Here is a 14,716-nt window from a genome sequence, read left to right as displayed (position 1 = left end):
GACCCCCCTCACAACAGATGAGACACACTCCATCATGAGTAGCATCCACTCTGGAGCCCCGACCGACCCCTGCCCAGAGTCCGCAAGCTACCTCGAAGACTGGAAGCACGTAGAGATCCGTCCACTTATGAAAACTATGACCCAACTGACCTCAAGAACTACTGCCTCATCTAGCTACTGCCGTTCCCAGTTAAGGTCACAGATAAAGCAATAAACACTCAGCTAAACCAACACATCGAGGACAGCAACATCCTGGACGTCTCCCAATCAGGATTCAGACCTAATCACAGCACCAAAACTGCCCTGCTCGCCACCATGGACGACATTCGCTCCCTCCTCTACTGTGGACAAACCACAGCCCTCAACCTACTTGATCTTTCGTCCGCCTTCGATACAGTGTCTCACAGCACACCCAGCAGACATACGTGGCAAAGCCCTTCGATGGATACACTTGTTACTGACAGGCAGAACACAGAAAGTCAGGCTCCTGCCACAGCTGTCAGAACCCAATGACATCAATGTGGAGTACCCCAAAGTCCATCGCCGAGTCCCAGGCTGTTCACATCTACATGATCCCACTCACCCCCATCATCAGGAAATACGGTATGAATATTGTCTCCTATGCTGATGACACCCAGCTGATCATCTCCCTGACCGAGAACCCCTCAACAGCCAAGAATAATTTCAGGCACGGGATGAAAGCAGTCACCATCTGGATGAGGGAGAGCTGCCTTAAGTTGAACTCCAGCAAAACCGAGATGCTCACCTTGGGACGACTCCTGGTGGCTCTCAACACTCTGCAGACCCCCTACCCATACAGGCCACACACAAAACCTCCTCGTCATCCTCAACTCAATGCTTACTATGATCCGACAGCTTAACTCCATCGCCTACACCTGCTTCCACACCCTCCGACTCCTACGGAAGACCTTCAAATGGATACAAACCAACTGCCGGAAAACCATGACATGACCTAATCATGAGCAGACTTGACTACGGCAATGCCCTTTTTGCCTAAACTTCCAAGAAGAACCTGAACAAGCTGCAACAAATTCAGAACGCCACCACCAGATTCGTCCTTGACATCCCCGGCCAAGAACACATCACATAACACCTGAAAAACCTCCACTGGCTCATCCTCAAGAAGAGGATCAACTTCAAAGTCCTTGTACACGACTACAGAGCCCTCCACAATAGCAGAACCAGCTACCTCAACCACTGCATCATCTGGGACTACCCTTCCAAAGCTCTCAGCTCGCCCCAACAGTCACTCACCAACGTACCCCGCAAAAAGAATTCCTTGGCTGGAGGAAGATCCTTCTCATACTTGGCAGCAAAAGGTTGGAACACCTTACTTCCTCACGTAAGACAGTAGCCATTGCTGCCTTCATTCAGGTAGGACCTCAAGACCTAGCTCTTCAACTGAGCTCTGAGAACAAACCCTTCAGCATTATGAGACCCTATGGGTGAGTAATGCACTCTAAAATGCAGGATTAGTTGATTGATTGACCCAATTTCCTACTCATAGCAACTTTTTTTTTTTTTTGACTTTTTATAGGCAATAATCAGTCATCAATAATTTAAGTTACCTTTTCTTGATAGTGTCACAACAATGTTTTTCTTTGAACTTAAAAAAAACCAAAAAAACACTGTTTTAAATGTACGGTCTTCATTGTACTTGGTTTTAGCCTGATGGATGTTGTCAAACAGATTTAGAGTAGGGATACCATATTTAATAGTATTAAGTATTTGTTTTTAATTCAACCTCTAGTGAAATTGTATTGCTTTTGACTGGAAACATAGCAGTATCTGAAAAAGATAGCCATATAATAAAACAACAATGGGAAATAAATCCGTAAAATTGGAAAAGTACCCCAACAGCAAGATAACACAATGTAATCCCCTAGGAGAACACAACATAAATTGTTTAAAGAACAAAACATAACAAAATCACTGTTAGGAAGGAAATATTCCTCACATGGTGTACAATTGGGAACCTGGCCTGCATGAACATTTATTCAGTATCATGGTTTTCAGTTTTTTGGCCCCAGCCTCACGCTAAGCTAGCATGTGTGTGACAGCCGAGGCCTGCCTTTGAATAGATGTACCCAGACCTGTCCTGGACTTAGAGGGATGTACCAAGCATACCCTCTGTAGTGAGTAGAGGACTACTATCCTAGTCACAGGTTCACAAGTGTAGAGCAGTAGTGGAAGAATGCCAGGTTTTAAATTGATTATAGTAAAGGCCTTTGTACTTGTGTAATGTGAACGCGAGCCTACTGACCCATTCATCTAAAGTTTCACTATCGACAGTGGACCTAAAATCCTAGTACTGAGAGCCTGTGATCCTGGATGTCTGCATGCATGCGAGTGTGGGGTGCTTGTATGAGTGCTTATGTAATCCAGAGTGACGTAGGTGTGTGGGTCCATTTTGGAAGCCTCCAGCCTGTACTTGTACACAGGAGGGAGATGGGTTTGCTTTCCTAGAAGGTGGAAGTGTATTGCTGACATTTCTTAGACTGGAGGGAGGAGACCCAGACAGTGAAGTGGGAACAGGGAGGCTTCCCCTTAGAAATTCGGTTAGGTCCTTTTCTGATTAGTCTTCCTGAGACCACCATTTGATGAATTGTAAGGGTCAGGGGAGTGACTTCGGATTCTGTGTCAGGGTATAAAGGGTAATTTAGAGGGGAACAGCCATTTATCTTATTTGCTGATCACTTTCAGGTGTGGGAATTGATGGGTGCAGACTTCTCACACCTATTTGTGCCTCTGATGATGGTGCTCAAACCCAGAAATGACCCAGCTTTGAAGAGTGTTAGAAATTGGGTCTCTAGTTGGCAGAGGTATGCACCCTGTCCAAGTCGGGACCACAATCCTAGTCAGGGTAAGTCAAAACATAACCTAAATTATCCTGTGCTCACCCTCCGGTAGCTTGGCACAGAGCAGGCAGGCTCAACTTAGAAGACAATGTGTAAAGTTTTTGTGCAATAACTCATATAGTAACACAGTGAGAACACCACAAAGTCCTTCACACCAGTTTAGGAAAATAGATAATATTTATCTGAATAAAATATGACCAAAATGAAAAAAAATCTAATATGTAGAAGTCAAGATATCACTTTTTAGACATTTAGCAAGTCTTAACTCCATAAGAATGAATGGATGTGTCTTTTTAGCACATAGTACCTAGGATGTGTCAAAAATAATGAGGCAGAGGGCTGCGTGAGGAGGTGATGCATCGGAAAGTAAAACTATGTGTTGATTTTTCCAGCACGGCAGAGGTGATGCAGCAGAAAGTAAACCTATGTGTTGATTTTTCACGCATGGCGGAGGTGATTCATCAATCAATCAATCAATCATTGGATTTATGAAGCGCACTACGTACCTGTAAGGGTTTCAAGGTGCTGGGAGGGGGGGAGGAGCTGGTGTTACTGGTCGAAGAGCCAGGTCTTGAGGAGTCTTCTGAACGTGAGTAGGTCTTGAGTCTGTCGCAGGTTGGTGGGGAGGGTGTTCCAGGTTTTGGCGGCGAGGTATGAGAAGGATCTGCCGCCGGAGGTCTTTCTTCGGATGCGGGGGACGACGGCGAGGGCGAGGTTAGAGGAGCGGAGCTGACTGGTGGGGGTGTAGAAGCTGAGTCTGTTTAGGTAGGCTGGTCTGGTGTCGTGGAGCGCTTTGTGAGCATGGGTAATAAGCTTGAAAGTGATCCTTTTGTTCACGGGGATCCAGTGAAGGTTTCTCAGGTGGTGGGAGATGTGGCTGTGGCGGGGTACATTGAGGATGCGTTGGAGGCGTAGTAGGTCTTTCGCTGGGATGCCTGTGTAGAGTGCGTTGCCATAGTCCAGCCTGCTGCTGACGAGGGCCTGTGTCACTGTTCTTCTTGTTTCTGTCAGGATCCACTTGTAGATTCTGCGGAGCATGCAGAGTGTGTTGTAGCAGGAGGAGGAAACTGCGTTGACCTGTTTAGACAAGGTGAGGGAGGAGTCGAGGATGAAGTCCACGTCGCGAGCGTGGTTGGTCGGTGTAGGTGAGGTTCCTAGTGTGGTGGGCCACCAGGAGTCATCCCAGGCGGAGGGGGTGGATCCGAGGATAAGGACCTCCGTCTTGTCCGAGTTCAGTTTCAGACGGCTGATTCTCATCCATTCGGCGATGGATTTCATCCCCTTGAGGTTGGTTTTGGCGGTGCGCGGGTCTTTGGTGAGTGAGAGGATGAGCTGGGTGTCGTCGGCATAGGTGAGAATGTTGAGGTTGTGTTGTCGGGCCACTTGTGCGAGGGGGGCCATGTAGATGTTGAACAGCGTCGGGTTGAGGGATGAGCCTTGGGGGATGCCGCAGATGATGATGATGATGATTCATCAATCCTTTTCACACAGGCAAGGTGATGCTTAAGTTTGCAGCCTTGGCTCCTTTCTGTGGTGCAAGGATATTTTGATGCCCAGGGACAATGCGTGGAAAATCCAATGATGAAAAAGGTGCTGTGTCGATTTGGAAGGCACTGTGGTGATTTTTCAGCTGCGAGACAGCTGCTGCTTCGATTCTTCAGATGATGCATCACTTTTTGCAGGCATTTTCTCTCTATGGTGAAGTCTTTATTGGCCCTGAGACTACTCAACAGGAGGCAAGCTCAGTCAAAGCCCTTGGAGATCACTTGTGGGGAAAGGCAAAGTCCTTCCAGCAGAGTCAGGGAGCTGCAGGCAGCAGGGCAACAAACAGGTGAGCAGTCCTTCCAGAAAAACAATCCAGATGAGTCCTTTGGGCAGCACAGCAGTCTCTCTGACAGAGTCCAGTTATAAATCCAGAAGTGTCTGATTTGAGGGGGGGTCACAGATCCAATATATATACTCAAATGTGCCTTTGAAGTGGGGGGAAAAAATCAAAGAGTGGGTTTGACGTGCACCAGTTCCTCTTTCAACCCAGACTTGTCTACCAGAAGGTCTATGGGGGTTAGCAGTCCTTTGTGTGAGGTTGGACCACTAACCTTTGAAATGTGAGACCCCCTCCACCCTTCCTACTCAGGAATACCCATCAGTATGCAGATGAATGCAGATGCAGCTGAGTGTCCTGTGTTTATTGCTGTTTTGGTGAAATGCACAGGGGGAGATGTCAACCAGCACTGACCAGACATGGATTAGAGACAAGCTGTAAGACACAGGGAGCGGTTACTGCATAGAAATGCCTACTTTCTAAAAGTGGCAGTTCTAAAATAGTGATGTTAAATCCAAATTCACCAGGAAACAGGATTTCACACTACCAGTCTAACCATACCAAACATGACAATGCTACTCCTCTCAGATCAGAAATGACCACTTCAAGGTATACAAGGGAATTCCCAATGCTGGCCTACGAGAGGAGCAGATTTCACATTAGTGAAAAATGACTTTGGATGTTTTGCACTACCAGGACATGTAAACCCTACAAGTACATGTCCTGCCTATTACTTACACAGCACCCAGCCCTGCGGTTATCTACGGCCTATCCTAGGGGTGACTTATATCTAATAAAAGGGGAGTTTAAGGCTTGGCAAGTAGTTTTAAAAGCCAAGTCAAAGTGGCAGTGAAACTGCACATGGAGGACTTGCAATGGCAGCCCTGAGACATGATAGAGGGGCTATTTATGTGGGTGGCACAATCAGGATTTCAGGCCAACTAGCAGCATTTAAGTTAGGGCCCCTGTGTACATGTAGTGCACTTTACTAGGGAGTTATACGTAAATTAATTATATCAATCAGGTATGAGCCTATGTTAACATGTTTAGGGGAAGAGAGCATGAGCAGTTTAGCACTGGTTAGCAGTGTAAAGTGAGCAGAGTACTAAAACAAGATCAGAAAAACGGAGGGAGGCAGGCAAAACGTTGGGGGAAGACCGCCCTAAGGCTGTCAGGACTAACAAAAAGCATAACTTAAGACAAATGATAAGGCTGAAGGACAGCCAGGGAAGGAGACATGAAAAAGGAACTGACTCAAACTAGTTCTGGAAAGGTAGACAGAGAATCTGCATCCCCTGTCTTCTAACTTTGAATAAAGGTGGGAGTTGCTGACCCACTGGTTGTTCTCCTTGACCAAGAAAAGGGTCTTATATAGATTACCCAGAGGACTACTGTGCAACCAGGACTATTGTCAACCTGAAAGCCAGCTTCCGAGAGGTAAGGGAACATACCCTGCAGTCAATCTGAAGGACAAACTGTCTTATTTCCCTTGGGAACCCAAGGAGTCTTGTCTGAACAAAGGGGAAAGAGGAAGCCCCCATCCAGTATGAGCAGACTGTTGGAAGGGGACTTGAAGCAGTAAACCATGGTGGAAGGTTCCTTCAACTGGAGTTAAGTCCCAGAGATCCCTGGAGAAACCACTGTGCTTCAAAAGCATGCCCAAGAGGCCTCCTAGTCATCCCCATCATTGCCACTGTGGTGCTTGAAGAGTGCCCAATCACTTAGCCTGACTGAATCCTGGATCAACATTTGTCCTTTGGCACTCGCTGCATGCCTTGGACAGCGTGATTACAACACACATAACTCTGTGCTGTGCAGTCTCAAACTCCTTGGAGGCAAACCTATGATGTCCACCCAGAGTAGCACTCAGTAAATGGCTAGCCTGGCACTGACCCTCAAAAGTGCCAGGTCAGATACACTACTCTGAAGATTAAGGCTGCTGTCTTGAGGCATTGTATGCCAACGTTTCTTCTGGCAAATAAGGCTCTGAAGATACCAGCGCCCAATTAGATTGCGGCGGTGTTGTGTTGTGTTGTTGTGGTATTGTATTTTGTATAGCACAGAATAGTGGTGACTCGCTGAAGCATCACTGCATTGAGAAGCCTAAGATTCCATAAGTGTTTACATCCCACCAGGTTGTAATGTCAACAAAGTGTCTATTTTCAAATGTCTAGAAGAGTTAGTCCACCGTATTAGGCATACCAAAAGTGGTTATGCTGGTCATATTAAAATAAGTAGCCATTTTAAGATTTCACCTGCTAACCATCATTCATTGATATAATTAATGAGGAAGAGAAACAAGGGTATCTCCTAGTGGACACTGTGCAGCAGCAGTAACACCAAGCAGGTAAATGTATTGTATTCCTATTGGTAGGTGGTGGCATGTGGCTTTTAAATGACCTTATAGGATCAGGTACCCAGTTAAAAAAACTGATAGGTTGGGAAAAAGGTTTAGTTGATTATACCCTGATCAATGAAGAAGATTGGAAAGTGATCTCAGCTACGGAATAGGTTCAGTGGGTATAAAGTGATCACAAACCATTAATGAAGCTTATTCTGGAATTTACTTTGCCAAGTCCACTGATATTTAGGCTAGTTGTTTCCCATTTGGAAATTCTGCAATTAAATAAAAGTAGAGTAGACAAATGGAATACAGAAAACTATGACGGGTTGATACAGATTGAATAATTGGCAGACAACCTTCATTGCATAATCCTATTTGTAGAAGGTAATGAGGAGAAAATCTTGAGGCTTTTTGAACTAGTAATTGTGAAAGTATATATTTACTGAACAAATCATAATCCATTTAAAGGAAGATCTGTGCTACTAATAGAACTATAATCTAAATATCTGACGAAAAATTATAAAGAGCCAAAAGCACATATAGAGCATGTGGCTCAAATTAAAACAACATTCCATGATATAAATCCAAAAGATTTTAGGAAAGTATAGCTTATTGTTATCAAGAACATTCAAACCAGTGGCTCAAGAATAAGAAAGGCACTTCAAATATCTGTATGCTGCAAATGGGGGTGGGCCAAAAACCGATGTGATGACAAGCTTAGCACCACAGGGGTACGGTTGTAATGCTAATTTGTTTACATTTATCCCAGAGATAGGGTAATAGAACATGCAAAAGTCAGGTTACGAGCCGCTGTAAACAGTAAGGTTTTCAATGTGGCATTACTGATGGACATATTTACAGATTTATGGCAGTCTGACATAACTGTCCCCTTGAACAAAAAATATACTTCTGGTAGCCCTGCTAGTTGCAGACCCAACTCTCAATTAGATAGAGCCAGCAAAACTTTGGTCTAGTCCTACAGAATATCAGCAGCACTTGTTAGATTTGATATCCATCCTATCTGAAAGTATAAGCTGTGTTAAGGTCATCAGAACAACTGACCAAGCAATGTGCCTCCATATTATCTGTATACAAAATATGTGCATGCAAAAAAAGTTCCATTGTATGAGGCATTATTAGATCTAAAGTCAGTGTTCAAGCCTATCATCAGGTTCATCTTACAGTCCACACTCATTTGGTTAAGCATATTTTGCTCTGCTCTGAAGAGCATGCAGTGAGAGGTTCCCAATACAAATCAGTCTTAGCCCAAGGATGCACTCTAATACCACTATTTTTTACTCTATTTTTTTAAACAACTTCTTGAATACCTGTGGGAACTTAATCTTGAGAGTATTAAGTTGTGGGATGTAAAAATCATTAAGCTTTTATTTACTAATGATGCTGATTCACTCTCCTTGAAAGAACTTTCCATGCATAAGTTGAAGTTGGTTAGTATGTTTCATGAGTACTGCATGGAACAAAATTGGACGATAAACGTGAAAACAAGAGAACTGTTAATGAAGCCCATCCGTCCCTTAAGAAGAACCAATGTGGTTGTGAACATGCTCTAAAATGCATTGATAATTTTGAATACCTGCACAAAGCTGAATTGGGCGTCTCACAAAGCTAAAACCGCTAACATATTATGCCAGTCTTCCAGTGCCGTTTTAAGATGAAACCAAAGGATAGGCACCAAATCATGTGGTACAATTCTCTGAGTATGTAGGCAAAAGAATGTAGCTTTGCGGAGCTCCGGAATTGCAGTAGGTTAGAAAGCTACAGAAAATTGAAAACTATATCCTAAGCTCAATCCTTTAAGTGTGGTCTGGCACCCCACTCACCTCCTCAACCTCATGTTGCCTTTGTATTTGGAATTAAACATTAAATTAGTTACTGATATTGTAGCTCTCGCTTCAAATACAGTGGGTGCAACTCCAAAGAAACCCACATGACAGACTAATCTTTTGATCCATCGTAGAAGTAGCATCGCACAACATAGCTGCTGCAGATTGTAGGATGACACATGGCAAGAATATTCTCAAGGACCTGGGTTTTTACCAACTGTGGGATAGCCATGCCCCGCTTAATGGGGGCTCATGGAAAGTCCAACAAAATATGGCTGCTAGAATTCATCAATGTTCTCCTCAACAAAGGTCATTGGCTGGGAGTAATTATTAAACTGAATACAACATGAGGCATTCCATATTTATACCGCAGGTTTAGGATGGAACTGCCTCTACTAAAGCTTATGAGGCAAAATAACATGGAGCAATATGTATAAATGGTCTGTGTGAGTGCACTTTGGATGGTACTGATTCATTCTCCCTTTTCATACTATTGTGCCAAAAGGCAATCACTGTTTACAAAAAGTGATCACTGGCAATATTCCAAACTTTTTGGTTTTAAGTGCCCAACATTTTCACTACATCATCATATATATGGTCTCCTTGTATATTAAGAGGTAATGGAAAGCTAAAGGTCCTACAAAGGTGGTAGCATTTCTTTCACACGTTCATATAGACATTTTTGTCAGATTCCCAATAAATGTACTATTCTGTATTTTTATATAGTTTTCATTGATGAAAATTGTTTCATTGCTAAAAGTTAAAATCTTGTTATACAATCATATTGTTATGAAAAATACAGAGAACAACGTTTGAGTGACTGCAGACAAAACTAATTCCTGAAACGATAATACAAAAGAAAAAGAAAAAACAATTTCAGTGGAAAGACAATGTACTGCTTATGAAATCCTCACCTTGATCTACAAGTAAAATTGCCCGATTCACAAGGACTTCCAGTGCTTCCCATAATAGAAGGTTAGATGGATTATGAGGATCCAGTTGTAGAAGGCCCTGGAGAATTGAGAGCAACTGCACAGACACTGGAGAACTGCTCACCTGAAAAAGCAACATAAGACATGATAAAGGGTACAACATGTTAAATGTCAGTCATCAATGGGTTGTCATAACATTTTCTAGATCATTACTGTTTTCTTCTTGAATCAGTGAATCATTAGTATCTTACATAGTAACATCTGATCTAAACAGGCAATATATTATTACTTGTGGGCTCTTGACATCACAGGAGGACCTCCAGCACTGTCGCAATGAAAACATTCACCACCCATCCCCTAAGACTGACTTAAGAATGTTGCCAATATTATTACACTCTTCTGTGCACTTATCTTCGGGCCATATACTTTGTACAAAGACCATGGTAGGCATTAAAAAATGTACTGACAGAGGTCATTAAAGAATAATGATGCTAACCTTGGTAGACTTCCAATCCTTATCAGAGAGGAAGACAATTCTTTTAACTGTAGAAGACACCTTGGGCGGGGGGAAATGAAAGAAGGAATATGGAGGTAGTTTCAAAGAAGCTATGTACAAATGACTGCCTAGTAGGGTGAGCAGGGGTGCCATTCGAGCTTGCTCACATCGAAACAACATGCTAAGATATGATAGAGTAGCACAGACCTTGAAACAGAGGGACTACTCGCCTGGCTGAGGTCATAGTCAGAATAGTGAGGGCCGAGGCTAGAGGGACAGGAAAGTACTTACTAGAGGAATCATAGGCAGAACCAAAGTTTAAGAAAATCAGGAAGTCTGTACAGCTTACCAAGAAGGAGAGGAGGAGCAGTGCGTAACACAATAGAGAGGGATACACAGAAAGTAATGCAAACCAAATGAATAACAAAGGGAAGGTGAAGAGGGTGTGGGCATGGATCACTATCAACCATGGCCAGTGCACATGAGCATCATTTACTAGTGAATGCTGGGGCAACAGGGAATACCACCAACCAAGGAACCCACCACTTTCGGGGTTAGAGGGAATACCTCTAACGTTGGGTGGGCCCCAAAAAAAGTAAAGTCGGCATTATTTGGTGAGATTGCCACTATGCATCTATTCCAAGAGTTATGCGGGGAGTGGCCAGGAAGTACCCCCAACTGAGGTTCAGCTAGAGCATGCCACCTAGCAATGGAGAGGCTGGATGTATCCTCTGCTATAAGGAGCACATTGCAAGAGGCAACTAACTGGGAAAGTCAGTAGCACACTCCATGAGCACCTCCAATGTGTGGGAGTTATGGATTAACATTATGGGGGTGGATGTTCGATGATGGAAGTCCAGTTTGAAATACTGAGGACAAGGGGCAGCATAAAATGGCAGAAAAAATGTAAGACTGCTAGGAAGATACTGGATACAGAGTACAAACCCACCATGGAGTTGTCAGGCTTGGGAGCACAAAACAAACACAGTTGTGTTGCACGGAGAAAGAGCCAGATATTCAGTGTGTGGCCTCAGGGGGAATGGCCCAGAAAGTAGATTCATCCATGGAGGGAGCAGTGAGGATGCTCAGCAATCCTGGGTGTAATTACAGGAAGACCAGCTATGGGGTGTGGTCAGGAATGGAACCATCCATGGGGTGGTTTGAGGCCAGGACATATTAGCAACATTTGGGAATTGTGGCAAGCTCTACCAATACAGGCTGGTCAGGGAACCTCAGCAATTGGGTTATACATGCACAGCCTGGCAATACGTTGTATTCAAGATGTCTCAGTAATTGCTAATGCTGGAGATGGGCTGCATATGCCAGCACCTTTGGAGGGTGCACTGCCAAGCAGAGACAGCATGGTGTGCCATCAAATTGGGGAATGAAAGGGTGCAACACCAATCCTGAGGGAGGAAGGAGTACATGGGTCATCACCAACCATTGCTGTACTGTACCAAAGACTACCACCCTTAAATGGGAGTAATAAAAAACTAACAGAAGAATTAGGTAGTTAGGAGCACCAATAACCTGTGGTGGTCCAAAGGAGCATTACCAATTCAAGCAGGGATACTGAGCAGCAATACAACCACAGAGGGTCATCCATCCAACAAGGAAACTATGCAGAACTGCATGGACTATGGACGGCATAAAAACAATTAGACCAAGAGCAAAGTTCAGGAACCACCAGTGGAGGAAAGCCAAAAACAGAGGGAAATCAGACATAATGGCTCTAACCGAGGGTCCAATAGGCAGCACCAACATTAGATGCATGTAATTTTAAGAGTACTCTCAAGGAGGTTTAAAGGCAGGGGCACTGTTCAGATCAAATGGGCCATGAGGCAGCCGGTTTGTCAGCCCCAAGAGAGTTAATCATTAAATTATCATCAACTTAGGAAAGGGTGATTAAGTGGCATTAAACAGATGGATCAACAGAACAAATGTGAACTAGAGTCCAAAATGAGAGATGAATCTTTAGGAAAGTATAATTGAAGCGAAGTTAAAGGAACACCACTGGAACAGACAAGTTCACCATTCTCTTCGCATGACCATTTAACAACATAAATGACTGGGTGGCTGAGTGATCAGGACCAAATCTAAATACTGCTGAAATTATTCAAAGCTAAATGCTAACTTTAAATCTAAATAGAGACGTTAAAGTATCATTAAGTTGTTACTTATCCGCATTAAGAGCAAGGACCGTTTTAGAGTTTGATGGTAGCTAAGTAGCCTCCAAAATCTGGAAGAAACTGAATTTCCACATCACAGAGAAGGTATTGTGGAAGAAAAGTAGCAGCTTGTTTCGGTTTCATATTTGGAATTTTTTCTAGAAATTGAAGGATTCTCAATTACCAACACATCCTCGATCAGAAAACTCAGGCAATGTATAGAGTTTGCTATACATAGGGTAAAAAAATGTCATCTGGTGGACTTTAATCTGTTTTTCTTCAGAATTTGGGTTATTTTTAGATCCTTTAGATCTCTAAAAGAGGCCTCCATCCTCAAACCACACAATTCATCTTAATTCATTTGCCTGCTCTACTTTTATCTAAAATGTCCAGATCATAAATGTAGTGGCTCTTTCTTTCAAATTCAGTCGCATCTTCTGTGTTACTTTTTTGATGATTGAGGCAGCAACCATAGCAGTGCACACCATATTATGCTTTCAGTAACTTTATTTTTAGTTATACTTGCATAGATGAAGATGTATTTTTACATATTTGTTGATTTCCAATGATTATTCTAATCTGTCCAGAGGACTGAGGGAAGTATGTCCCAATTGAGATGTGGAGGTTAGCTTAACAACCAGTCCTGACCATAGTGTTACTCAGGAGCTTCACTAACCAAAAGGGTCAAAGTAGAGGCCACAACCAGAGGGATCCAAAGGGGAAACAAACCACAGGGCCATGGAGTAACACTGAGCTGTAGTGCCAGAAAGGGAGCAATGGAATATGATCCTAGGATTTGGCACCAACTATGATGGGCTCCCACTAACTGGAGAATATGCAACAGAAGACACATGCAAAGGGGCAGGGGCAAATATTAGGTAGGGAAAGGCATAACCAGAAATTAAAGGTGGAGCAGCAGCTTTTTCCATTGAGGAACCAGGTAAAGAGCTTCACCAGATGAGTAGAAGGCAAAGTTATTCATGAAGCAGAGAAAAGACTGACTGTTCGAGTATGCAGAGGTGCTGCATTAGCAGAGACCAGGCACAGTCCAGGAAAGAAGCAGCGACTAAGGTTGGAAAGGGGTCTAGGAAGAGGCTTCAAAAAAGGGCCAGGTGCCAACCATGTCAGGCTGAACTAGCCTATGAATATGTAGTCTTTGTGATGAGGTCTGGCACTTGTAGGTCATGCAAAAGACAGAGAGAGTGAGGGAGCGCAAGAAAGATCATCACCTTTTAGGACTGTGGCAGCAGAGATAATGTATTTCATAAAGAGAGGCAAGCAATGATGGCTGAAGGGTTGCATAGACTAGACCCAAGAGGAGAAAGCAGGTAATAAGAGGCTCTGGTGCCACAATAGATAAAGAAACAATTAACAAAGTGCCAAACTTTGGTGGAAGAACAGATGAAAAGACCAATGCTAATTGGGCAAGAGGTCCAGGAGGTTAGACACTCTGAGACGAACAATAATTATGGGAAGGACATTGGGATAAACCTAGCTGGGAGAAGTGCCCCCGGGACCAACACACACACATCATTTACACTTACATTTAACCCTAGATCAGGGAGAAGAGCCTCCCAATCAACAAAAAATAACTGGAGAAGGTCCCCGGAACAAACAATGAATAGAAGAGAGGGGCCAAGTAACCAAACTGTATGTGGGAAGGGATCAATATTGGTGGAGAAAGAAGGCATAGGGACTAATCCTAATGGAATACACAGAGTATGGAGGTAGAGGAACCAGCATGGACAGGCATGGTGGAGTCACTGCAACTCAGGCCTAATAGACACACTCAGCCAATGTTCTTGAATTCATCTGCCCACGGAACCAAGAATGGACTTGAATATGTTGAATAAATGATGCTAGGGGTTCTCATCCAATTTATGGTGGAAATGTCAATTAGGAAACCGTGTTTGTCATTGAAACATCAGATTTTCTCATAGAATTTATATTTGAAAAACTAACATTTATGGGAATTTTACACAATTATGGTTGACCCATTTCTACTGTACCCTGTTGTCCCACGTTTCTTAATGTTAAGGAGACTGCTTTTTTCAATAGATGGGTGCTTACAACTCTGCAATCTCTACTCTTCAGAGAAAAAGCAAAGATTTGCTGACTAACTGAATAATTTTCAAATACATCTCTCAAATTAATTTCAAATAGGACACTTTATTAATTATTGAAATGTTATTTCTCAAATGTATGTTTTAAATGCAATCCATGTTTTCTAT

At 43.3% G+C, this 14,716-nt stretch overlaps 1 protein-coding gene across 3 annotated transcripts in view; it reads right to left on the bottom strand.

The window, feature by feature from the left end:
- INF2 (inverted formin 2) overlaps positions 1–14,716 on the bottom strand; it is a 303,640-nt gene that overhangs the window by 116,387 nt on the left and 172,537 nt on the right. For all 3 annotated transcript variants that reach the window (XM_069207311.1, XM_069207313.1, XM_069207312.1), the window contains exon 7: positions 9,804–9,945. In XM_069207311.1, coding sequence (XP_069063412.1) covers positions 9,804–9,945 — 142 coding nt within the window. The remainder of the gene's footprint in view (positions 1–9,803; positions 9,946–14,716) is intronic.

The sequence above is a fragment of the Pleurodeles waltl genome, chromosome 9 (genome assembly GCF_031143425.1).
Source record: "Pleurodeles waltl isolate 20211129_DDA chromosome 9, aPleWal1.hap1.20221129, whole genome shotgun sequence".
In the NCBI taxonomy this organism is placed as follows: domain Eukaryota; kingdom Metazoa; phylum Chordata; class Amphibia; order Caudata; family Salamandridae; genus Pleurodeles; species Pleurodeles waltl.
The sequence above is the reverse complement of the archived record's forward strand: the minus strand, read 5'-3'. Positions and strand labels throughout refer to the sequence as shown.